The sequence below is a fragment of the Syngnathus scovelli genome, chromosome 13 (assembly GCF_024217435.2).
Source record: "Syngnathus scovelli strain Florida chromosome 13, RoL_Ssco_1.2, whole genome shotgun sequence".
Taxonomy (NCBI): domain Eukaryota; kingdom Metazoa; phylum Chordata; class Actinopteri; order Syngnathiformes; family Syngnathidae; genus Syngnathus; species Syngnathus scovelli.
The window spans coordinates 6019488-6043809 of NC_090859.1; the positions used below are offsets into that span (position 1 = coordinate 6019488).

The 24322-nt window shown below is 40.7% G+C and overlaps 2 protein-coding genes across 5 annotated transcripts; one reads left to right on the forward strand and one right to left on the reverse strand.

The window, feature by feature from the left end:
• The first annotated feature begins 2847 nt into the window (after nt 1–2847).
• dnajc25 (DnaJ (Hsp40) homolog, subfamily C, member 25) lies at nt 2848–6931 on the forward strand. Of its 2 annotated transcripts, XM_049737220.1 has the most exons (6): nt 2848–3237; nt 3994–4146; nt 4260–4430; nt 4515–4630; nt 4719–4818; nt 6097–6931. In XM_049737220.1, exons 1-6 carry the CDS (start codon nt 2917–2919, stop codon nt 6214–6216), a joined length of 981 nt encoding a protein of 326 aa, XP_049593177.1. In that variant the 5' UTR covers nt 2848–2916; the 3' UTR covers nt 6217–6931. The 2 variants fall into 2 exon arrangements, with proteins under 2 accessions (XP_049593177.1, XP_049593176.1); XM_049737219.1 differs by having other exon boundaries at nt 4260–4630.
• An 825-nt stretch (nt 6932–7756) lies between these two features.
• On the reverse strand, nt 7757–21670 carry LOC125979223 (spindlin-Z). Of its 3 annotated transcripts, none has more exons than XM_049737234.1 (9): nt 21520–21670; nt 21300–21420; nt 14744–14824; nt 13915–14012; nt 13640–13688; nt 13415–13550; nt 12740–12857; nt 11579–11812; nt 7757–10101 (listed from the first exon to the last, which is right to left on the reverse strand). In XM_049737234.1, exons 4-9 carry the CDS (start codon nt 13952–13954, stop codon nt 9902–9904), a joined length of 777 nt encoding a protein of 258 aa, XP_049593191.1. In that variant the 5' UTR covers nt 13955–14012; nt 14744–14824; nt 21300–21420; nt 21520–21670; the 3' UTR covers nt 7757–9901. The 3 variants fall into 3 exon arrangements, with proteins under 3 accessions (XP_049593191.1, XP_049593190.1, XP_049593192.1); XM_049737233.1 differs by having other exon boundaries at nt 21296–21420; XM_049737235.1 differs by having other exon boundaries at nt 21277–21420.
• Between the last annotated feature and the right edge of the window lie 2652 nt (nt 21671–24322).

The following is a 24322-nucleotide window of genomic DNA, read 5'->3' on the forward strand; positions in this document are numbered from 1 at the left end:
ACAGTAACCTTACTGTGTATGATTATTACAGTAGAATGCTGTAATTGTTAGTTACACCTCGTAAACATGACAAAATCACAGTAAGATAAGTATTACAGTGAAAAACACAGTAGTCGAAGCATTACTGTAAAAAAATCACAATAGCCAGTATAGTACTGTAAATAGAAAAGTAAACTTACTGTAATTTTATTGTCAATGTCGACTGTTAAAAATGGCTGTGAAATCTACAGTTACTTACTGTATTAAACACAGTGACCTTATTGTGTATGATTTTTACATTAGCTTGCTGTAATTGTAACAGTTAAACTTGGATGGCCAAGCGGAACGCGGCTCCCCACCCACTCACGACGTCCCGAGTCGAGGTCAGCAGCACGCCATCCCCACTGTAAACAGTGTTGACGTTGCACTGCTTCCCCTTCCTGAGACGCCGGATGGTGGACCAGAATTTCCTCGAAGCCGTCCGGAAGTCATTCTCCATGGCCTCACCAAAGTCCTCCCACGCCCGGGTTTTTGCCGAAGCCGCGTTCCGCTTGGCCATCCGGTACCTGTCAGCTGCCTCCGGAGTCCCGCAGGCCAAAACAGCCCGATAGGACTCCTTCTTCAGCTTAATTTAAATGCTGAATCAGTGATTTAATATTAATCATTAATAGGATGACCCATATTCTAAAATATTTCAATTAACTACAGACAAAAAATGTGTTAACGGGATTATGTACTTTTTGGTGAACAGGAACATAAAGCACATTACCAAACCTTTTAGACAAAACTTCCTTGGGTTTGGACAAAATAGGAGCCCTGAAATTAAAGAAGAAAACACATTAAGAATTATGATGGTGATGTCGGTGTCATGTTAAGATACTTGTTTCTGATAGGAAGTGTGTCACTGGCTGCAGGAACACTCATGCAATTAGCAAGGTTGGAGTTATATTATTAGTGGGATGTAACGATTACTCGTGAGACGGTTAAAAATCGATTGGAATATGTCGCAAGTTAAATCAGAGAAAAAAAAATTCAAACTGGAACGACGTAAATGTGAAATGTTGAATGTGCCATTAAGAATGAATGGGGGGGAAAAAACAACCACATGACTTCTTTAAATAAACCATCTTGAACTTTCTATGCAAAAGTTATTATCTGAACCTCACCTGTACCTAGTCAGTTAGCCAATCGAACTCCAAGAAGTCCCTGATGAAGGAGATCACATGGGGGTTCATGTATGAAGTCTTCCGGCTCATCTGCTCCTTGGCGGAGTCAGGATTAGTTCTGACCAAAAACCTATGAAATGAGTATAGGAGTTAAAGGTTGAGACATTATGTACATGTTAAAGAGTAATCAATTAGCAAATCACAACTGTGATTGCGGGGGGATTAATTAAAAGAATCGATAAAAATAAATTGTTTTAATTAAATAAATTAAATATTGCAGTATTTTATACTTGCATTACATTTATTTTACTATTGAGGGGTGATAATACTGCCTGAATAACACTTATAGAAGAGAGCTATAGAAAATGCCAGTGGGAATAAAGTTAGGTATATAATTTCATCAGTTAATACCGCTGAATAAACTCCAATGTTGTGCAGGCTTCCACCTGATACTTTAGGTTGAAAACATAGGAACAGGCGAAGAGAGTGCAGGGCTTCCACCTGATACTCTAGGTTGAAAACATAGTAACAGGCGAAGAGAGTGGCCAAGGCAGTGGTGAAGTCAACCAGGTGAGCAGCAGGTGGGATTATGACCCTCCCCTCGGTCGACAGCATCCACTTTTTTGCAGTCAGGATTGTCTCTCCTTAAAGTCAGACATTACAAAAATCATATTTCACAGCAATCCATTTTATAAATGATCTGCTTCAGATGAATGACTGTAAAAACAGGGCAGGGAGTATACATATTTTCCAAGCAGTACATAAAACAGATAAAAGGAGCAGATATAGTAACTGAGTTGGTGAAAGATGAACAAAAAGTGACACATGTATAGCAAGCAAGCTGAAATAGCAGCAATGACAAACGAGTTGGCTACTAGGGATGCGTGAGTACACCATTATCTGTATCTGTTCAATCAACTAGATTATCAACATCCGTACTCTGAATGGGGCTTAACCCTACTGTGATTTTGTCATGTTTACCAGGTGTAACTGTAACAATTACAGCATTCTACTGTAATAATCATACACAGTAAGGTTACTGCGTTTAATACAGTAAGTAACTGTAGATTTCACAGCCATTTTTAACAGTGTGTTGAACGCCTAGCTGAAGTCCACAAACAGGATCCTGGCGTACGTTCCTGGGGTGTCCAGGTGGTGCAGGATGTACTGCAGCCCCATGTTGACCGCATCATCCACCGACTTGTTTGCCCAGTAGGCAAACTGGAGGGGGTCAAACAGGGGGCCCGTGACATCCTTCAGGTGGTTCAGCACTAACCTCTCGAAAGATTTCATGACCACAGATGTCAGTGCGACAGGTCATTCAAAACTGTGATGGCGGTCTTCTTGGCCACTGGAACGATGGTGAAAACATTCCCATTATCCCTGACTAACATGATTAAACAAGATAAATTTATTCAAAGATAACTCCATGTTTAAGGCTGTTACATAAAGTCAAAGTCAGCTTTATTGTCAATTTCTTCACATGTCAAGACATACAAAGAGATCGAAATTACGTTTCCTACTATCCCACGGATACATGTTAATGGGATTGATTTTTGTGATGACAAATGTAACAAGTTAATTAGAGGTTGTTTTTTCTTTTAGAAAACTGTTTTTCTAAAACTAAAAACTCGCGCTGGCAGCATTTATGTATTTTGTCTTCGTGTAATTGCCGTATGTAGTAAACAAAGATGGCCGACTCAATGCGCATGCGTACAGTAAACGCGGAGGCACAGCTATAGTGCCTTGACAGCCACCGGTAGTCGTGGAGATGGCTATGCCAGCGGAGTCCTGCTGTGGACGTGGGTCCGCAGTGCGGTCCTGGTGGTGGCTCTCCGCGCTATTGTTGTCCTCGCTGCCTGTGGCAAGGGCGCTGGTGGAGGGTCTGTACTGCGGTACCGAGGTCTGCTATGACGTGCTCGGGGTCACACGGGAGGCCTCCAAGGCGGAGATCGCTCGAGCGTACCGGCAGCTGGCTCGCCGCTACCACCCGGACCGGTTCAGACCAGGAGAGCCTGGGTCGGAGGGAGAGACTGTGGAGTCAGCCCACAGAAAGTTTCTGCTCGTTGCTACGGCCTACGAGACTTTAAAGGTCGGCTCAGTTCCCCGGTTATTTTGCCAACGCATGCTCAGTCGCCTCGCTTACGGGCTTAAAATAATAAAGGCATTGTTACCGGTGTTGCGTCACATTCATTTTGATTAATTTTGAGGTCTCGATTTTCATTGGGAACTCACCTCATACTCAAATAATTTACTGTGGGAATCTATGCGGTATCGCATCTCGTTGATGTACGAGTAACAGTGGGTGTGCTTGCTTTTTCATTATCACATAAGTGGCATCGCATTGCGAAAGTCGAGTCGACTATTGTTTTTTATTTGGTATTTCTCCACTTTAGACATCAATCAACGTTGTCTGAAACTTTTACTGTAGGTCCACAGTGACTGAGGCAGTTTGTTTGAATGTTGAATGTGCACTGAAAGCAGGAAGACAGCATTTGCCATGACTGACAGAAATGAAAAGTCTAATCTAAAGTAAACAGTCGTCAAACACAACCTCCACTATTAGCAAGACCGGCCTGGATTCAATTCACTGCCTGTCCAGTGGAAAAGTGCCACATGGACAGACGAGCATACATGTGGCAGTGACCTAAACATAATACTACTACACACACAAACTTTGAAATATAAATTCCCTTTCTAAGAACCAAAATGAATTGCATTTTTCCAAATGGCTGGCTCAACAATTTGAAAATTGCACTCAACTACAGTACACTACAACGTCAATTAAAATTTGATTACTTGTTCAGTTCTAATTAAACCGTTAATATAACCCCTCAAATGTGTGCAGGATGAGGACACTCGTAGGGACTACGACTACATGCTCGACCACCCTGAGGAGTACTACCAGCACTACTACACTTACTACCGCCGACAGCTCACTCCCAAAGTGGACGTTAGGATCGTAATCCTCGTCACCATATGTGCCATCTCTCTTTTCCAGGTAATGTGTAGTCATGAATTATGATGGAATAAATATCACCAACAACATGCAATAACTATTGTTCTTTGGTACCCTGATGATCAATCTCTTGTGTCCTCCTCTCCTGACTCCAGTATTACAGTTGGCACAGCAGCTACAATGAGGCCATAAACTGCCTGGCGAACGTCCCCAAGTATCGGATCCAGGCCACCCTGATTGCCAAGGAGCAAGGCCTCCTGAACCGGACCAAGGAGAAGGGCAAGAACCGGCGCGCCAAAGAGGAGATCCGGGAGCAGGAGGAGGAGGTGATCCGTGACATAATCAAAACAAAAATCGACATCAAAGGTGGCTACCAGAAACCCAACCTGTCAGACATCCTGCTGTGTCAGATAGTGTTGTTCCCCTACTACCTGATCAGCTATGTGGCCTGGTATGTCTCCTGGGTTTACCACTTCACCATCTGCAGGGAGGAGTACGGTGACCAGGAGAAGCTTTACATAATCAGGTCGGTTGTTTATAGAACGGGTCGTGTTTGGTTCTGAAGGAAAAAAATGGCCTTCTGTTTTGACCCCACTGTGTACTGGTTTGAACAGGAAGCACATGAAGATCTCACAGTCTCAATTTGACAGACTGGATGAAGCCACCAGGCAGTCCTTCTTGGAAAAACACCTCTGGGTCAAAGAAAACTTTGAGGTTGGTGACACTCCTCAGCAGATAAAGCTCCTTCGATTTTAACTTTGATGACAAATTTCCTTTTCTCATTTTCAATGATTTTTAAGTGGATGTTTTCTTTATCGATTTTTACTTCTCCAATATTGTTTTTTGTGGTTAGCCAATGCCCCTTCTCTTTTTGTGGAAAACGTGTTAAAAGAAAATACGATACATGTGTTTTTTTTTTTGTTTTTTTTGAGTCCCCCCCACCCAACACATACATACACTGGTACTTTATAATAGGTGTCAATTACATATAAGGGGAATTTTTGATTTTGTGGGCCGGAACAGTCACTATCCACTAGTGATATGTCCGGCAAAAGCGAAGCCCCGTCTCGGTGCGCGTATCGCTTTAAAAAAGCCACGTGACCGAACGAGCAGCATTGTAGTCTGTCAAGGAGGCACGCTTTAGCTCTGTTAAAGGAAGCACATTGTCAACGGGATGGATCTGCTAAAACAATCTCTGATGTTTTGCGGTTCATCCTCGAAGTTATCAAGAATTATGGAGCAGCCCCAAGTCAAATACTGGGACAATCAAAAGAGCACTCCGGCCTCATCTGTGCCGTGTGAGTGTGTTTTCAACGGCGGGAGAAATTGTGTCCAAAAAGCGCAACAGGCTCAGTTTCAAAACATTGGAAAAATTTAGTTTTAAATAAAAATGAGTAAAAAACAAATCTCAGTGCACAAGCATCCTCTTTCACAACACGTTCACTTAGATTTTCATGTTACGATACATACATGTTCACATTAGTGATTGACTGTAACTAAAAAATAAAATATATTTTCAATTTAAATGAATATGTGAAACAATACAATATAAAATATAATTACTTAAATTAATGAATGTATATACGAGGTCATCAAAGCAGTGTCAGTCGTGTCTGTCAACTCGGTTGCCTGTAGTATTTTTAAGGTCCAGCGGGTGTCAGCAGTCAGCGACAGTATCGACAGTGTCAAGACAGTTTGCCAATGTGTAGGGATGACACACGACGCCTAATGGACCCATCACTACTATCCACCTAATCCACTGCAGTGTTCCCCTCTTAAACTGCTCTCACCCTCTCAACGCATGGCAAATGTATACAGCGCATTTGAAAAGTCAAACCTGACCAGGGTTTTTGCAAACTCGGGATCAGTTTAATCATTGTATCTGTATATTATGAATTTTCTCAGAAACATAATTCCGGGATAAACCTTCTGTGGCCTTTACCTGTATTATGAAACTGTGAAGTGTAAACATTCCTCCGGTGCCTTCTCCAGCTTTACAGAGCAGAACAGGAAGAGGAGATGAAGGTGAAAATGGCCACCGACCCGAAGATGAAGAGGTACAGACGCTGGAGGAAGAACGAAGGACCAGGGAGGCTGACTTTCGACGACTGACAGCCATAAGTTGTGACGTGCCTTAATGCCAACATACATGGATCATGCCAGTGACATGTGTGGACATACATACAGACAAACTGTTGATATTGAGAAATATTTTCATAGAAATGAGGCCTCATGCAAGGACAATTAAGTGGAATAAAGTGTAAGCTGCAAAGGAGATGTTTACATCTTATTTCATTACCAGTAATTTAACTTCAGTGTTTAAGGCATATGTCACTTGTCCCATTTTTGTCACCCTGCTCAATAGCAGATAAGAGCTGAAATAAATGTAAAAACTGTAGAAGTGTTACAAAAGGAAGTCTAGGTGTGCCACAGCTGCAAGTGAACTGCACCCGTCTTACCCACTGTCCTTCTTTCTTGAGCGCACGCTGAACACCTGAACAGTTGCGGATTCGCTTGAACCAACGTTGCAAGTTTGTCTTTGCATCAGCATTGGATGGTGGTAACGGCTTAGGTCTGCTTCTTCACACAATTGTTTACATGATGAACCAAAGTCATCTCTCCAAATTTCTGTAAATAGTGATTGGCAGTTCTTTCTCATCACACTGTCTGCACGGGAGTGCAGATGCATCATTCGGGAGCGCTCTAATCAGTGTTTTTATGAATCTTCAGTATTTGTAGAAGGCACAACCTCCTCCTTTATTACATTTTTAACATACCATTTTTTATGATGAATTTTTCAAATAAAGTTTTGAGGTTTTGACTCTCATCCTTGTGTTCTGAACCTGGTAGATGACTGAGACAGCAGGTGTTTGTTTCAAAGAGACCCCACCTGGGAAGTAGCAACCATTTTAAATTGGGGCGGGGGTGGAGGTAGCACTATGCTATCTCCATTGGTAGCCATTCCTCACCACAAGATGTAACAATTAAGTAATTTTGTGGAGAATCTGTGATCTTGGATCTAGGCTCGTTCTGAGCTGGTTTTCTTGAAAACAGGACTCAGACTCTCAAATCGCTTTACAAATATTATGTTCAGTTGTGATTGAAATAAGTATTAGTATTATTTAGCAATGTTAATTATTGTGTAGAGCTATTGCTTCATGGTCAGAATTGTTCGTAATATTTTAAAGAATCAAAATATTAGAAACGGCTATTAAAACAAAATATTCTAGCCCACTGCAAGCCAAATGAACTGCTGAATTAATACTAAAGTCATACTTGAGCATGTAAGTCATAATTGAACATTTTCTATTGTAATGACTTAATACAGGAATGCAGACATATGATGTCATGATGATTACCAAGCATCTAGTCAGATCCACAAACTAGTTTAGTCTCTGGTGGGTAAATTGCTATTATTTGATGTGACATATTTACAATTAAGTCCTCTATGCAGTTAGTTGGCTTTGCAGTATAACTATAACCTGCAAAAAAAGAACTGCAATTTCTCTTGAAGTCAATTCCATGCCAAGATGCCAATTTAATTGATGGCCACATGATCAGTAAATAATATAAATTTGAATGTAGGGGTTAATAAAAGGCAACAATTCCTCAGTACAGTCTAGGAACACAAACCACATGTTTACATGAACAGTAAAAATTAACATATGTTTAATCATACAAAAAAAAACAATACAAGGCAGGGTGATAGAAAAAGCCATGTCATTCCGACATCAACAACAATTATCAGTAACCGCAAGATAAAAGAAAACAGACTGTTATGAACACAACTTTGCAGGTAAATTGTGTTGTCAACTAAAACAGTGCGTGTTGAGATGAAATACCTCTATCGAAAAACATACTATATGTGCATACAAGTCTGGCAAAGACCATTTTTGTGCAGTTATGAATGATAGTTGTCATCTATCTGTTCTAATGACTATCTACGTCACTGGAAGTACACAAACTGAAGGCTTGACATTTGCATCTCATCAGTACATAGACTAAACCAAAACACCCTCAATGGCTTTCAACAGTTTTCTTTATCTCCTACGTGATTCTTTAGGGTACATTTTGGATTAGAAAACCAAGATCATCTTTTTAGACCTCAAAACATATGTATCTTCAAACCATACATAGCATGTTAGGTTACCTTGTTTAGTAATTCCAGACGCAAACAACACTTCAGAGTCTTTGTTTCGCATATTCAGCTATACGATATTATTGATTTAGGAATGATGGACTGAAACACAAAAATGTCTGTGTGTATCGTAAACCTTCACTTGTGAGTAAAGGCAATGAAATGAAAAGAAACATTTTCTGGAGGATCATTGTCACATACATAGAGTAATACAACCAACTATCTAGTGTATCCAATGGTGTGGAACTGACCAACACGACATATACCAACATCACCGACGCAGACATGGGTGGAATCCCGCTTCCATTCCTCAAAAAAAGTCACATTGGTTACACTCGAGTGTATTTCTGTAAGGTTTCTTTCACTCAACATCTGACAACTGGCCCAGAGAATATTGGTTGTTTTACTACCTTCTTAACTCCTTCCTCGGGATTTAAGGTGCAACATAATGCAACATTTGCCTTGAACTTCAACACTAAGAATGCATAACTGTTTTCAAACAAGTTCAACTGGAGGAAGCGCAGATAATAATCATTATAGTATCGTAATAATAAGACAAACTATACTTCACAACTACAACTTTTTGTTTTGTTTGTTTTTAAACTCCAGCGACGTTTCAGCAAGTACACAAAAGCATTATGCAAAGGCTTTAGTGAAATCATAACGAACAGTCAACAACACTTAAAAAAAATCCACACCAACTAGCAGTTTGGCAATAGAAAATTAGGGGGAAACAAAAATCCCTTTTTTAATCACAGTTTTCATCTGCAGACGTCTGAGGATTCCGTTAATTTTGAATAAAATCTGTGAAATTAAGTCTTTCTTTTTTTTTAAATCCAATGTGTCTCCTGCTTTGTTCTGTACAAAACCCTGCTTTGTTGTATGGGATATATCCAGTTTTGATATTGATATTTTTCATCAACAAATAAATTCCTGTCCTCATGAATGTGAAACTGCTAAAATGGCCATGGGTCCACTTAAGGATCACTGGTTAGTGATAAGCGCCAAACATGTTCAAAAGTCAAAGAAAATTGTGGGATGATAGGCCCAAATAAAGGAAATTCCATGAATATCTAAAGCTAAAGGAAAATAAAACCAGTATTCATTAAATAAAGAGCTTTCAAAAGAGTCAAAATGATAACATGGAAGTGCAAAGGACTTTGAAAATAAAGACTGGATTCACATGGTTTGGGCTTGGTATTGGGCATTTATGTTCTTTTCATGGCTTTAAAATAAAAAAACGGGCATCCAAATGGTCATAATACGAGTCAACAGAAAACGATGAGGATGTCTCTGCGTCCAGCTTCATTCATGTCCTCATACTCAGAATGTGTAGTGTGATTTTTCTTTAAATGCCATTTACACTAACAAGCACTGTCAAATTGAGTTTCTTGTAGCTTGTTAGTTGACAAAGAAAGAACTACCTTGTTGCTACATTGCTGCCTACCTAACTACCTGGAGTTCTTTCTATATTCCCAAGTCTGAATAACAGACATAATTGCCAACTCAAACATGTATACTTTTCGCCTTTAAAAGATCCCCTGGGGCTTTAGTCGTTACGAGCGTGTTACAGGATGACGTTTGTGATGTGTCAACGTGTATGCGTCTGTTGTTTGGTTTCCGTCCAAGGAGAAGTGGGGTCAGGGTGTCTGCAAAGTCTTATGAAGTTTTCACCAGGTCGTAGACATAAATGAGGTGGTCATCGTCAAATTTGATGAAGTATACGGACGGCTTGGCCTCCACCTGGTGGATGACCATGCCTGTTCGTTTGCCTCCGTCCTCTTTGGCATACTCCACCTGTTTCCCCACCAGACTGTCCACCACCTCGCCTGGTTCCCTCTCAGCTGGGACGCTGTCATCTACGAAAATGAAGGGATGACAGACAAAAGGTAAGACAAACAAACTGCAAATATGTCATATTTCGGAAATTGTTATCAGACAAAATCCAATTTTGATTTGAAGTTGACATCCATTTGTCAAGCAGGTGTCAGTGGAGCTGTAAACAACAGTTACTTTTGTGTCCCAATGGGAATGGAATGCTAGCTCTCCAAATTAGTACAATAATTTCTGGAATATAAACCGTACCAGCTAAAATTAAGTCAAAATTTTGTTTTGGTCATATATAAGAGAACATGCACAAATCATACGAGATCATAAAAGTCACAAACAATCTATAGAGAAGACGCACTGGACTACAAGCGTACAGAGCTTGTGCAAAAAGTAGCGGCTTATAGTCCGGAAAATACAGTAACTAACTCTCCTGGTATGTTTGAGGCACTTTATCGGGGTTTAGCGCTATGTGGATTACGATGCACTGTGACCTATATTTACCGTATTTATTCTAATTATCGCCCAGGGTAATGATTAGAGAAGGTGTATGTCCAACAGGGGGGTGGGCGATTAATAACTTTTTGTCTGATCGCTAAGGGGCACTGATATGGGCGATGATATGTATATTTCACTTGTGTAGTATGCAATACCTGCATCTCGCTGGTGTTCTTAACACTAGAACAGTGGCTGTTTTGATCTACCTCTAACAGCGGGGTGCGTCAATTGACGCTCTAGCGATGCGACACTTTACCATCGCACATCACATGTTGCGCACGTCATGTTATCACGATCGTCTTGTTGGAGCGCACGCCCCGATAACGTAATTGTGTGAGGATATTGTAGAGCAGTGATGAATGTAATTGTATCATAGTTTATGGAGAAAAACAATTTAAAAGGGACATTTGACGTGCTGTCAAATCAGTCATATTTAAACTTGCGCAATGATGTCGTATGTTTCGGGGGGAATTTTTAGCACCATGGGCGATAATTAGAGGTATCAATGTTTTTTATTTATGTCATCACTAACACATACTGGGCGATTATTAGAATATGGGCTATAATTACAATAAATACGGTATTCACATTTTCACATAGGATAGAAGTTAGATTTTTTTTTAATGAAATGAATGAAAATTTCAATATGCGTTCCCTATGAACCCAACCACAAATGTTTTTTGAAATAAAGAAAAATAGAACTGAATGTAATGTAAAAAAACAGTTTGTGACACATGACTTCTTGTGCCTCCTTCAGGTGAGTGCATCTCAGCCACAAAATGATCGAAAACTGTAATTTTATATTACACAATGTTATGTCTTTTTTTCTGGTGGGGGCTGGGTAGTCAGAGACAGTAAGTCACACACGCGCAAGCACACACACACACACACACACACACACACACACACACACACACACACACACACACACACACACACACACACACACACACACACACACACACACACACACACACACACACACACACACACACACACACACACTCTCACTTGAGTCAGGCATGATGCGTAGGTCTCCTTCTTTAAAGTCATCCAGCAATTGGTACATGTAGAGGACTGGATCTTTCTCGTAAGTAATATAAAACCAGGTGGTCATGATGGGAGCCCGGGCCAGGACCATTCCCCGCCATTCCTCCTTTGGACCTTCCTCGGTTTCAAACATATGTTCCACCGCTTTGCCTATCATTGTATCAGCTAGATTGACGTCTGTCAGGCGGGACTTAGCTGCATGAATGGAAGAATAAGAACAACGCATGAGCCACTTTTCAGGAAATCATGCAGCGCGCTGCACATCAGTAAAACTGGGATGTTCCCAAAGTAAACACCTTAAGAGTTTAGCAGTGTTTATTTAGAGAAGACAATTCGTTATGAGTGAAAAGTTTCGAACCCAAAAGGCTGCAAATTGAATCTGTGAATGCAATGTGAAGAGCACATGTAGGGCTGGTCGATTATGGAAAAAAGCTATGAATCACAATTATTTTGGTAATAATTGAAATCACAAGTCGTCAGGCGATTGTTTGGTACAAAACAATAAAATGTGTCAAAAAATATTAAGACAAATTTCTGTGAAACTCGATAATTATGTAAGGTCCTTAATGGACTAAACATTTTTTATGACAAAGCAGATGTACTCTATAAATTTAAAAATAGTTTTCTTGTATCAACAAACATTGTACATTGGATATTAATACATATCAATAATCGTTTTTCTTACAATGACGCCAATTTGGTAATCGTGGAGTGTAGTAATCGTATTTGAATTTCGATTAATTGCACAGCCCTAAGCACATGTGACATGCATCACACACTGTGAGTGAGAGCATGATGAAATGTGTCATTCTGGACGTATACTGAATATTTGTCAGATCACAAATGACATTTCATGGCAAAGATTAGATAAAATACTGTGGATACATTCAAAGAGGAATGTCGTAAATATTCTTCACCAAGTAGTCTTAAATGGTTTGTTAATTCTATTCTATATTTCATAAGGCATGTTTTTCTCAAATTAAAAACTGCTATTCCAAGAGGCAATTATTCGATATTTTCGTCAAGATCATGAAAATGGGAAAGCAGTGTGGACATAGATCAGGGTCAAATGTTGTTGAGCACATCGCTCAACATTAGACCCTGATCTCAGTTCACACTTACCCAGTCGGTCAGGAAGCACCTCCAGTCCTTGAACTCTCTCATCCTTGTGAAGCTCCAAACCGTACACACAGTCAAAGCCATCATACTTTATTAGATAAAGAGACGGATTCACTGGGACCTGGTTGTGACAAGAAGCAAGAAGTCACTAAGTGAAAAGATTGAACACCCTTCAATATTGGGTCAAGTCAGAACAACAATACAGACATTAAGAGGAAAAACGTCAAATCTTAACACTGCATATATAAAAAATATACAAAACATTTCTTCTCCTTCTTCCCCTTGATGAACTGCCTTTTCCGGTCGGCAAGTTTTGGGGCAATATTTGCACTCAATTTGTTTGCTGTTGAACTTCTGAGTTAATTTCAGTGCCGTCATTACGTGTTGCATTAATGAAGAAGAATGAGCCACGTCGAAAGAATCCACGCAAACCCAAGCCATGATATTACCTGCACTGAGTTTCACAGATATGTTTTTACATTTCAAATTATTAACTGATCTTCGTGTTTTCAAAGTTGCCTTTCCATCACATTGGTGACTGTTCCATCTATCATCACACTAGTTGCAGGCATACCGTATGAAAAAAACTGTGACTTATAGTCCGGAAAATACGGTATACCATGACAGAATGGGAAAAAAACCCTCATAGTTAAAACTAATGGAACCAGTATTTCTTACCTGGTCAAGAACTGTCCCTTTCCATACTACATGCCCACTTCCGTCCTTCCAGATGTGTTGGATCCTACAGCCGACAATGTTGCGTCGTGGCTGTGACATAACTTTGGTGGTTGGGCCCAGATTGCTCTTATGTTTCCTTCGGGGAGATACCAAACAAAATTGTCAACGAACAGTCATTTCAGGTGTAGTAAATACTCAAGTAGGAACTAAATTAAGGTGACGTACTTATTGGGATTTTTTTTCTTCATCATATTTGCAGAAACACCTGCATGCCCTGAGGAGAAGCAAAATCACAACAGAGTCAACAAGTGGGAAAAAAATAAAATTGCAAGGAACTTGCAATCATGGTGGTTGTTTGGTCTCCCATTACACCCAATGTGCAACATCATTGTTACAGCAATGTATCATAAATAATTGATGATAAATCGAATGTCTTATTCCCATTTCAAATAAGAAATCAAGAGACAGTGACACAAATTGAATATTTTACGAGGTAGGACCTGTATCAGCAGTGTCTCTGTGATCCGGAGTGCTCTTCATTCATCTGGAGGCGGGGAGGCAGTCAGGCTGCCCAGCTACAATGCAAAACTTTCAAAGGCTGGGGGGGAAAAAAAAACAAAAATCATAAATCATTATTTACAGTGGACTGTCTCGCACACAAAAAAAAGTTACAATGTTACTTTGAAAAACCAATTTGGTTAGTTTTAATTGTTCACTGAAGAGTTGGCATTTTATTCACCAATGCCTTTCATTCATTAAACACATTTTACTTTCCATCCCTTTATTTTAAAACTAATGAAATTTGCTTCTCAACCAGTTGCTAAATTATTTGACTAGATGGCATTATTGGTTTAAATAAACATGTTTTAAAAAATAAAAAAAGACAAGTCAGTATGTTCAGCACGATGTTAGACACACAGTGTCACTTGGAAGAGTCAAAAAATACAATTGATTCATAGAGCAAATTTCAAACTTCATTTTCCAAAGCACTATAAAAAAAAAAAAGAGAAGATTTTATTTCCAATTGACATAAAAAAATGCACAAAGAAATTATTATTCTATTACTGGTTTGGTTACTAGCAACATGGTGATCACTGTCTTACAAAGTAAAACCAAATCTTTCATTTTGATTTGCCACAAATAATATCAGTCTGCTTTCATTGAAGACTACAGGAACCAGAATATATTTACGGTTTTAATTTTAAATGAAAAAATAAGTATCTAGTGCATGATTAATTGATCAAAGATAACTATTGAAAAACATTTAGTTATTGATTAATTGATAACGGGTACACCTCTAGATTGATTGAATGATTTGTCTGTACTTACATTCTTCTCACATCAGATGTTAAGATTAAGAGTTTCTTGGATTCTGGCTGCTCTTCAGCTCCACATAAATCTGAACCAAACCTGAAAAAAACCCCGCTGGTGATTAAAACTTTAAGTTGATAACACCAAAAATTTGACAAATTAACAGTAAAACAAAATACAAAGAAAAAGTAGCAAAGCCAATGAATTAAAATCAAATATATTTTGATGTTGGTTTGCAAAAAAATCATACATTGTAATTTATACAACCAAAACAAAGAAATATGTACTGATCCTGTTTTTTTTTTTTGCCATGATCAATTATTTTCTTTCAATTGTTAAATTTCCAAATCTTCATAGAACCTTATTCAGAAAATGATTGCACGATCCATCCATCATCCATCCAAAGTGCCTACCTTTAGGAAGCTATTAATGTCAGTCAAATTCATTTGCACTTGAGTGACAAAACTAAAAACACTCATTTGTCATGCCTAAATAGGTGCAAAACAAAAAATAGAAAGTCAATTCTTCACAGTCGATTGGATTCTCAACGGTGACCACCCCCAATTACTCATTGTTAGACAAAACTTTATAATCCAACCTTAAAACAACATTGTACATGACGTTTGAGTGTATGAACAGCGACTCTTGGAAATTCTGCAACACATACTCTACACTGTGTATCAAACCGAACTTGACCTGAAATTACGTTGTACCCTGTACAGCAGGGATGTCAAAGTCAAACACACCGAGGGCCAAAAAAACGAATTTGCTACAAGCCGAGGGCCGGACTGGATCAATGTTTATTAAAATATATCGGAATGATTGCACATAGCCTTTTGAACTAAGACCTAACACAGTGTACATTATTTAATGATTACCGTATTTGCCGGTGTATTGGTCGACCTTTTTCGATCCAAAATCGACCGAAAAAAATCGACCTCGACTTATACACCGAGTCATAAAATTTAACTTCGTATTCATCGCTTCAAATGTGATGGTAACCAAGGCCGTTTCTCATGCATCTCATTGTGCGTTGCACTTAGAAAATTTGAACCGGGCGGCGTGCGCGAGTGCGCGGCCCGCTGGAAGTCCAATGAGGCACCGCGATCTCCTGCGCGGTGCTTATAAAGTGCCGATCCGCTCGGCTTGGAGCTATTTCCGGCCTCCCGTTGGTGCCGGGCGGCGTGCGCGAGCTCGCCGGCCGCGATCTCCTCCGCGGTGCTTATAAAGTGCCGATCCGCTCGGCTTGGAGCTATTTCCGACCTCCCGTTGGTGCCGGGCGGCGTGCGCGAGCTCGCCGGCCGCGATCTCCTCCGCGGTGCTTATAAAGTGCCGATCCGCTCGGCTTGGAGCTATTTCCGGCCTCCCGTTGGTGCCGGGCGGCGTGCGCGAGCTCGCCGGCCGCAATCTCCTCCGCGGTGCTTATAAAGTGCCGATCCGCTCGGCTTGGAGCTATTTCCGGCCTCCCGTTGGTGCCGGGCGGCGTGCGCGAGCTCGCCGGCCGCGATCTCCTCCGCGGTGCTTATAAAGTGCCGATCCGCTCGGCTTGGAGCTATTTCCGACCTCCCGCTGGTGCCGGGCGGCGTGCGCGAGCTCGCCGGCCGCGATCTCCTCCGCGGTGCTTATAAAGTGCCGATCCGCTCGGCTTGGAGCTATTTCCGGCCTCCCGTTGGTGCCGGGCGGCGTGCGCGAGCTCGCCGGCCGCGATCTCCTCCGCGGTGCTTATAAACAGCCGCATGCGCGGAATTTGAACACATTTCGTCAATAAATTTCGCATATTGAATTTTGAAGTTTAATATAATGCAACAATTGAGCTCGACTTATACAAAGGATATATCATAAAATCGTAAATTTCCGTCGAATTTTAGGGGGTCGACTTATACACCGAGTCGACCTGTACACCGGCAAATACGGTAAATGAATATGGCAATATTTTGTTATGGCTCTGTCAGTAACTTCAAGGGAAAACATTTTCAACAGCCAAACAGCAAAAAATTCAATTGTTTTAAAAACAAAATGTGTTTCTTAATATCAACATAAATGCATAAGTAAAAGTGCATGCATTATAAGCTGAAAATGTATTATTGTGCTGCTCTATCGTAAAATAAAAAAATAATCAAATCAGTTGTATTCTTTCTCATGGCTCTTATCTGCAATTTTCCCTTGGTCCATTCAACTGAAAAATAAATATAAATAAATAAAATTCAAAAATTTACGGCACACAGACAAAACAATACTTTCTTCAAAGAAAAATCACGTCTTGTAGAAACAAATGTAAAAATGTAACCGAATTAAAAAACGGAAAATACGTTACTGTTCTGTGATGCTCACTTGTCTGAGGCTGAGCCTGATACTTAGAGGTGTCTCATTGTTTGTACAAGTTCATCAATGTTCGGGGTTAGGCTCTGAGGCTCAAAACCCGTTTTTCATCAACTCTCCTTCTGCAAAGGGCCGGGCTGATTTGGCGATCTCTTTTGCCACAATAAAGCTAGCCTTGGCAGCAGCCTCGCTTTGTGATTTAGCATACGTGAACATAGCCTGTCTGGACTTAAGGCCTCGTTTTAATTCTTCCACCTTCTGTAGCTTTTGTTCATATTCCATATTCTTGTCTTGGTCTGTGTGTTTCTTAGACGTTTGATAGTGCCTTCTTAAATTTAATTCTTTCATTACAGCCGCATTTTCTCCACACAGAAGACACACAGGTTTGCCTCTTACCTCCGTAAACATGTACTCTGCCTCCCACCTGGCCTGAAACCCCCTGTTCTCAGCGTCCACCTTACGTTTAGCCATTTTTGAGGAGGGGGGTATCAGAAAGTTGAACTCTGCTCTGACTACTGATGAATAATGAAGCCGCTTGTGCGAGCTGCAGGGACATCGCGGGCTACCGTTGCATTGTGGGAAATGTAGTGTTGGTGCGTGCAAAACACCAGCGGGCGGCTGTGGCCTACGGGCCGGTTCTAATAGTAATTCAATATCATCCAGGGGGCCATAGATAATCAATTCGCGGGCCGGATCTGGCCCGCGGGCCGTAACTCTGACATATGTGCTGTACAGGAAATAAACAAGCATGAAGAGCAAAAGCGGTGAAAAGAACTAGCTGAGCCTGCAACTGCTCAGTAAAGCTTTCATTTCGGAAACATGAGACTCGGGCCAGAGAGGGAGTCCCCTGTGTATTATTTATCTACAAGCAGGGGTCTTACATAACACATCTAGCTCTTAAAAGGAGCTAAAAGAGCAAAGAATGAGAACACGCAGAAGATAGACATGGGCAGTGACATCTAAATCCAGTAGAATAGAAACATGCCCCCTTCTCAGGTATCCCCAGCAGCTGTAGAGGATTTGAAAAGCCATTCAAGGAGCAAATGTCACATGGAAAGGATTAGCTCAAGTTGAATGGTCAAGTTGTTTTATGGCAAGCTGGGAGACTAAAAAGTCATCACAAACAAGTACTATTACACGACACGTATTAATGACTCCAAGTTGCTCTTCTGCCAGCAGGAATGTAAATTTGGACAGGGAAGCAAAAACGGGATACGACTTTGAACTGGAGTCACAATGACCTTCAGAGTCTTGACTCATGACCAAAGACTTTTGAGCGTGACAAACAACCACGGCAACAACAGTAGCGGCAATGAACCAGAATCTTGCCATAAGCAGACTGACATGCTTATCCCAGCTGGTTACCTGCAGAGGCAACCAACCTTCTAGAAACACAGATCATTTTCCTGCAGCTGGTGGTGATTTCTTCCCTGTTGCCACAGGCAACACATGATGAGTCATCGGTTGTAATAGGGCAGAGTTATTTTGGACAGAAACGGCTCAATGTCATCTTGTGCAGCATTGAAACCAGAGAGGGGTGGTCCCATTGTAACAAGGAGCAGCCCTCAATAATCATGTTTAAACAAACTAATAAATAAATAAATAAATAGCTATCTTTGTTCACCACCACACCATCAGAATTTCATCAAGTTGTAGGATTATTATGTGAAAATATGTTTGCTGAAATTGATTTTCGAACACCAATTCTTCTAATACTATGAATGAAGACCTCTGATAAACTTGATATGGCCGGGGGAAAAAAACATTCAACACTATTTTCTCAGTCGTGTAAAGTCGTTTATATTACTTACACTAGAGCTCAGCTCCTTCTGTTGTTTCAAGTGATGAAAGGGGGGGGGGGGGGATAAGCAGGAAATGAGTGGTGTTTTTTCTTTAGCTTTTTTGTGATTTTACCACAGAAGGGAATCAGTGTTCAAATTTGTTTATTTATATACAAACAGGGGTGCACAGAAAATCTTGGCTTGAGGTCCTTCTGTTGTTTCAAGTGATGAAAGGGGGGGGGGGGGGGGAAGCAGGCAATGAGTGGTGCTTTTTCTTTAGCTTTTTTGTGATTTTACCACAGAAGGGAATCGGTGTTCAAATTTGGTTATTTATATACAAACAGGGGTGCACAGAAAATCTTGGCTTGAGGTCAAACTCTTGCCCTCACGAATGAACTTGACAGACTTATGGCACATCCGAGGAAAGCTTATCATTACTGGGTGAAAATGTCATTTTAATTTTACAGCAACTGGAAAAACCCTTTTTCTGATTTTTGTTTGCAAGTATTCCTTAAATAACAACATATGCCAGGGTCTAAACAATAGAACCTTATTAGAACTGTCGCGGCAACACACTTGTCACTACATCAGAAGGGCATGAAAATCCAGATTTGTGCCTTCCATTGATGAGTCAACAAGCCATTATAGGCAAGAAAAAGGTGACGACACTACCAGAAGTGGTTGTTGAGTGAGGGGGTGGACAGGAGGGGTCTTTGCATTCCCCCTTAAAATACCACATTGCGCTTTCTCGCCACTAGGTAGCAATGTTTTCCACAGTTCTGAATAAGTGAAGACGCTGGTTTTCTCATTCTGAACAGCTGTTGCCATAAAAACAAAATGACATTTGTATTCTCACCTGTTTCACACCCAAAGGTTTGCCAGCTTTCAAAGGAGATCCATTTGCAGATTTGTGTTGTATTATTCTAACCAAACTAACCACTTCACCACTCGCGGTAGTGTTTACTTGTTTGTCTTTTTTCTTGTTTGCTTGCTTTTTTTGTTAATTTGTTCGTTTATTTGCTTTCTTGATTCCACTTCTTTTTTTCATTTGCAATTCCTTTTTCCTGTTTTGCTTAATTTTTGATTTGCAGTTGTGTTGATGTGTTTTTGTTAGCAATTCTTATTTGCTTGATTTTTGTTTGTATTTTGCCAATCGCAGTGCACACAGACAAACAAGCATTCATACTCGCAAGCACATCTATGGACAATTTGGAGTGAATAATGGGCCTACCATGCACGTTTTGGGAAAGTGAAACGAAACCAGAGCACCAGGAGAAACCCCATGCAGGCTCGAGGAGAACATTCAAACTATTATTAGAGGAGCCACTAAAACTCACGACTTGTCATCTGCAAATCAATTCAAATTTATTTATATAGCCCCTACTCAAAAAGGGTTTTCAAATTGCTTCTGGTCCACAGTTTACAATGATAGACATCCATCCATCCATTTACTATACCGCTTGTCCCCACAGGGGTTGACAGGGGGATAGACATCTTACTAACAAATACTCAAAACCATGAATTTGAATCCATCTTGGCGAACAATATGGCCTTCTGACATAACGTGAGATTGAAACAGGGGTTGAAACAGGATGAATTCAGAAAAAATATTTTCAATAGACTTATTAAGCATTGACACTGAATCTACATAGGTGGTCCCTCAAGGTTCCCTGGCTGTGACATTTAAAGTTCAGCTGATGCTTAGAAGAGTTTTCATGATCACTTTGGAATTTCAGTGTGCTGTTTTTTCTTTACTTAAATTAAAAATACACTAATACTCTTCATACTGTGCTTTCAGAGGCTGCTGCATTCCTCATGACCTTGCTGAAGAGTATGACGATGACCCAGAACATAATAATGGAGAATGGCTAAAAAGAAACATGAACGCAAGCAAAGACATATCTTTAAATGGACAAAGACTATTCTGAAGCTCATTGTGTCATTAACTAGTATATGGTAAGTAGATCTTGCAAAATACTGCATGGATGATATGCTATTATTTTCACCGGTGTGCTTGTAGGACAGCAGCTGGATTGGTTTACCTGGGGGATTAAATTTACCTTTGCTTTAAATTAGTTACATTGGTGCCTATGAGCAAACATAGCAAATAATATTGGAGGTTTGAAATGCATTATACGAAAACAAAATGCAACAGCACGATATGCTCAGACAAAGACATTCTGCTCATGCAGTAAAAATAGTTGTTGGTTTTGTGACAAAAGTAGCTTGTTTTTCTGTCTGCTGTGTGAAATAAGCTTGCTAATATGACCAATGCAAAGGCTGGTTGAGAACATGGCAAATATACAGACATCATCCCCAGTGACTGAGAAACGAGTAAGCAGGTTCTGCAGGGCCAGCGTCAGCCATGTTGCTCGCTTGATTTACTCTCGATTGTTTAAACACACATACAGTGATCAGCCAGATAAAGGTGTAAATGACGTAAGGACTGACCAAAAGATGAAAGACATACATACTGCAGGAAGATTATGTCTCAGGCTGTCTGCTGCGGCGGCTGCTGCTGCTGCGGCTGCTGCTGCTGCTGCTGCCCGGCCCCTCCCCCGCCAGCCGCCACACCAACCGACTGCGTGAGGACGCCTTTTGGCAAAACGAACGCAGAGTGTTTTTGTTTTGGGCGGTTTACCTGCAGCATGACACGCAAGTTGAACGCCAGTTGCGCGTTCACTTCTGTCTTACCGTTTTTATTTTTCACCAGTGTGTCCAAAATATGACTGCAGTGAGTTGTCTCGCCCTCGGCTGTCTGTCAACAGAACCCGTTTCGAATACTCGTGAACGCGCTGGGACTGCACGGCCATCGCACTATGGAAGGTTAAGACATTTTCATACAGTTGTGACAATTCCGGTGAGGACCTTCAAAATAAAAACAAAAATGAATCGTACAACAACACAATGAAAGACGAGCTAAAAAGCACAAATATTGAAATTGATTTTGGTATTTATTTTTCGCACAACTCTTTAAAAATACATATTTTATACTTTGTACTCTTTACTTTGTTGACATAGGCTTGTTACTTTTTATGACCGCTGTAGATTATGGCATAACGTAAAAAAAATCATTGGATTGATTGATTGATTGATTGATTGATTGATTGATTGATTGATTGATTGATTGATTGATTGATTGATTGATTGATTGATTGATTGAACATTGTGTGCAAATACGTTTTCAGGTTGTAAAGAAGGTGTGTGTGTGTGTGTGTGTGTGTGTGTGTGTGTGTGTGTGTGTGTGTGTGTGTGTGTGTGTGTGTGTGTGTGTGTGTGTGTGTGTGTGCGTGCGTGCGTGTGTGTGTGTGTGTGTGTGTTTATGTGTGTGTGTGTGTGCGCGCGCGCGCGCGCGTGCGTGCGTGCGTGTGTAAAAAAACAAAGTATGATTCAACTCTAAAATCAAGGAACCACTGAAACAATTGAAATGTTGCCATAAAAATTAGCTCTTATTTTTCTTTACAAACTCTGTTCCGGCCTTAAAGTCGCAGCTTCAGCATGTCACTTTCTCTCCCCGCCCAGGCAGCCTCTGCCAAATAGTGCAACCTGGAAGAAAAGCCTGGCGCATAACGCTTTTATTCTTGCTTAATTGTGTTCCAGCCTTCTGTAGAATGCGGAGAGAAGAGAGCGGCTGTGACTGCGTACGTGCGCGTGCGTGCGAACGTGCGAGCGTGTGCGTGCGTGTGTATTTATGCTTGGAGTTTATTAATTAATGTGAAGGCGAAGGCCTTCACACTTATCTTATTCTACATCATTCACTTTATTCATCTTCTATTTTATTCTCCTCACTTGTTTGACGCGCCTTCCTTCCACATAAACCATCCAATTCACTCCATTCCACTTTTGACGTATCCAAATATTCACGCGATGAGCGCTTGCATTTTTCTCATTCAAAAAATGTTCCGTTTTCACAAAATTCGCAAATTTAAAGCAAATTTATCCTCATTCATTAAATCTTAATGGTTAATGAGCATAATGGCACATTCAACATTTCACATTTGCGTCATTTCAGTTTGAAATTCTCATCATTCAGAACATTCAAATCACATTGGGGAAGGTTTTTTAACATTCTCAAAATTGCCAAGTTAAAGAATTTCACGTTTTCACGTTTAAAATTTGCGTAAAATGTAGTTTTTCACTTCTAATTTCTATATTTTTCAATCGATTCAACCCGTTCCAACTTTCAAATGTTCATCTTTTGCCTACCTATTCCACAACTTTCCACTTACCAAAAATTCAAAATTTTCGATTTTGAAATTCACGCCAAATTTTCCCGAATTTCGTTTTTCCCATCTAATTTCAAAGTGTTTCAACTAATTCAACCCATCCCAGCTTTAAACATCATTCTGTATCATTCCCCAAGTATTTATTCAACTTCTTTGCCTTCACACACAATTTCTCCAGAAATTGCAAATTCTAGTTCATTATATATATATATATATATATAAGAGTTGTTGTTTTTTTATTCGCCATGTTTGAGCGTGCCAAACAAGGAATTTGACTTTGGTAAATCACAGCCTCTGTTCAACATTTAGGTGACTAACAACAACACGCAGGACATGTGAAAAATGGCAGATATTATTAAACATCCCCTGATCTTAAACTCCCAAGAGGGCAAGGAAAAACTCAAAACTCCAGCTAGGAGAAATGAGAAACCTTGAGAAGAGACCACAGATGGGAGGGTCCCTTTTCTAGGATGACCAGGCTGCAATGGATGCAGAGAGGACACATAGTACAAACAGTGTAGACAATTCAAAAAAGGTGTGGAGAGCAGGATGTTATTGCACAGTAATGACCCTGAGACTCTAAGAGTGGTGTGAGTTCATCAGAGCAACAGCCTGGGGGAAGAAGCTGTCTCTGTGTCTGCTGGTTTTGGCATACAGAGCTCTATAACGCCGTCCGGAGGGGAGTAGTTCAGACAGACTGCAACCTGGGTGAGAAGGGTCTGTAGAGATGTTACTTGCACGTTTCCTGGTCCTGGACAGGTCCAAGTCTTGGATAGATAGGAGGTTGATTCCAGTTATCTTTTCTGCAGTCCTGATTGTCCGTTGCAGTCTGTGCTTGTCTTGTTTGGAGGCCGATCCAAACCAGACAGTGATGGAGGTGCAGAGGACAGACTGGATGATGGCAGTCTAGAAGGTCTTCAGCAGCTCCCGCGGCAGGTTGAACTTCTTGAGCTGTCTCAGGAAGTACAGCCTCTGCTGGGCCTTCTTCTGGACAGTCTATGTGGCCAGTCCATTTCAGGTCCCGAGAGATTGTGGTTCCCAGGAACTTGAAGGTGTCTGTGGAGAGAATAGTATTACTGCAGATAGTGAGGGGTGAAAGTGGTGAAGGGTCTCACCTGAAGTCCACTGTCATCTCCACGGTCTTGAGCGGGTTCAGCTCCAGGTGATTTTGGCTGCACCAGTGGACCAGCCGCTCCACCTCCTGTCTGTACGCAGTCTCATCACCGTCCTGGATCAGTCCGATAAGAGTGGTGTCGTCTGCATACTTCAGG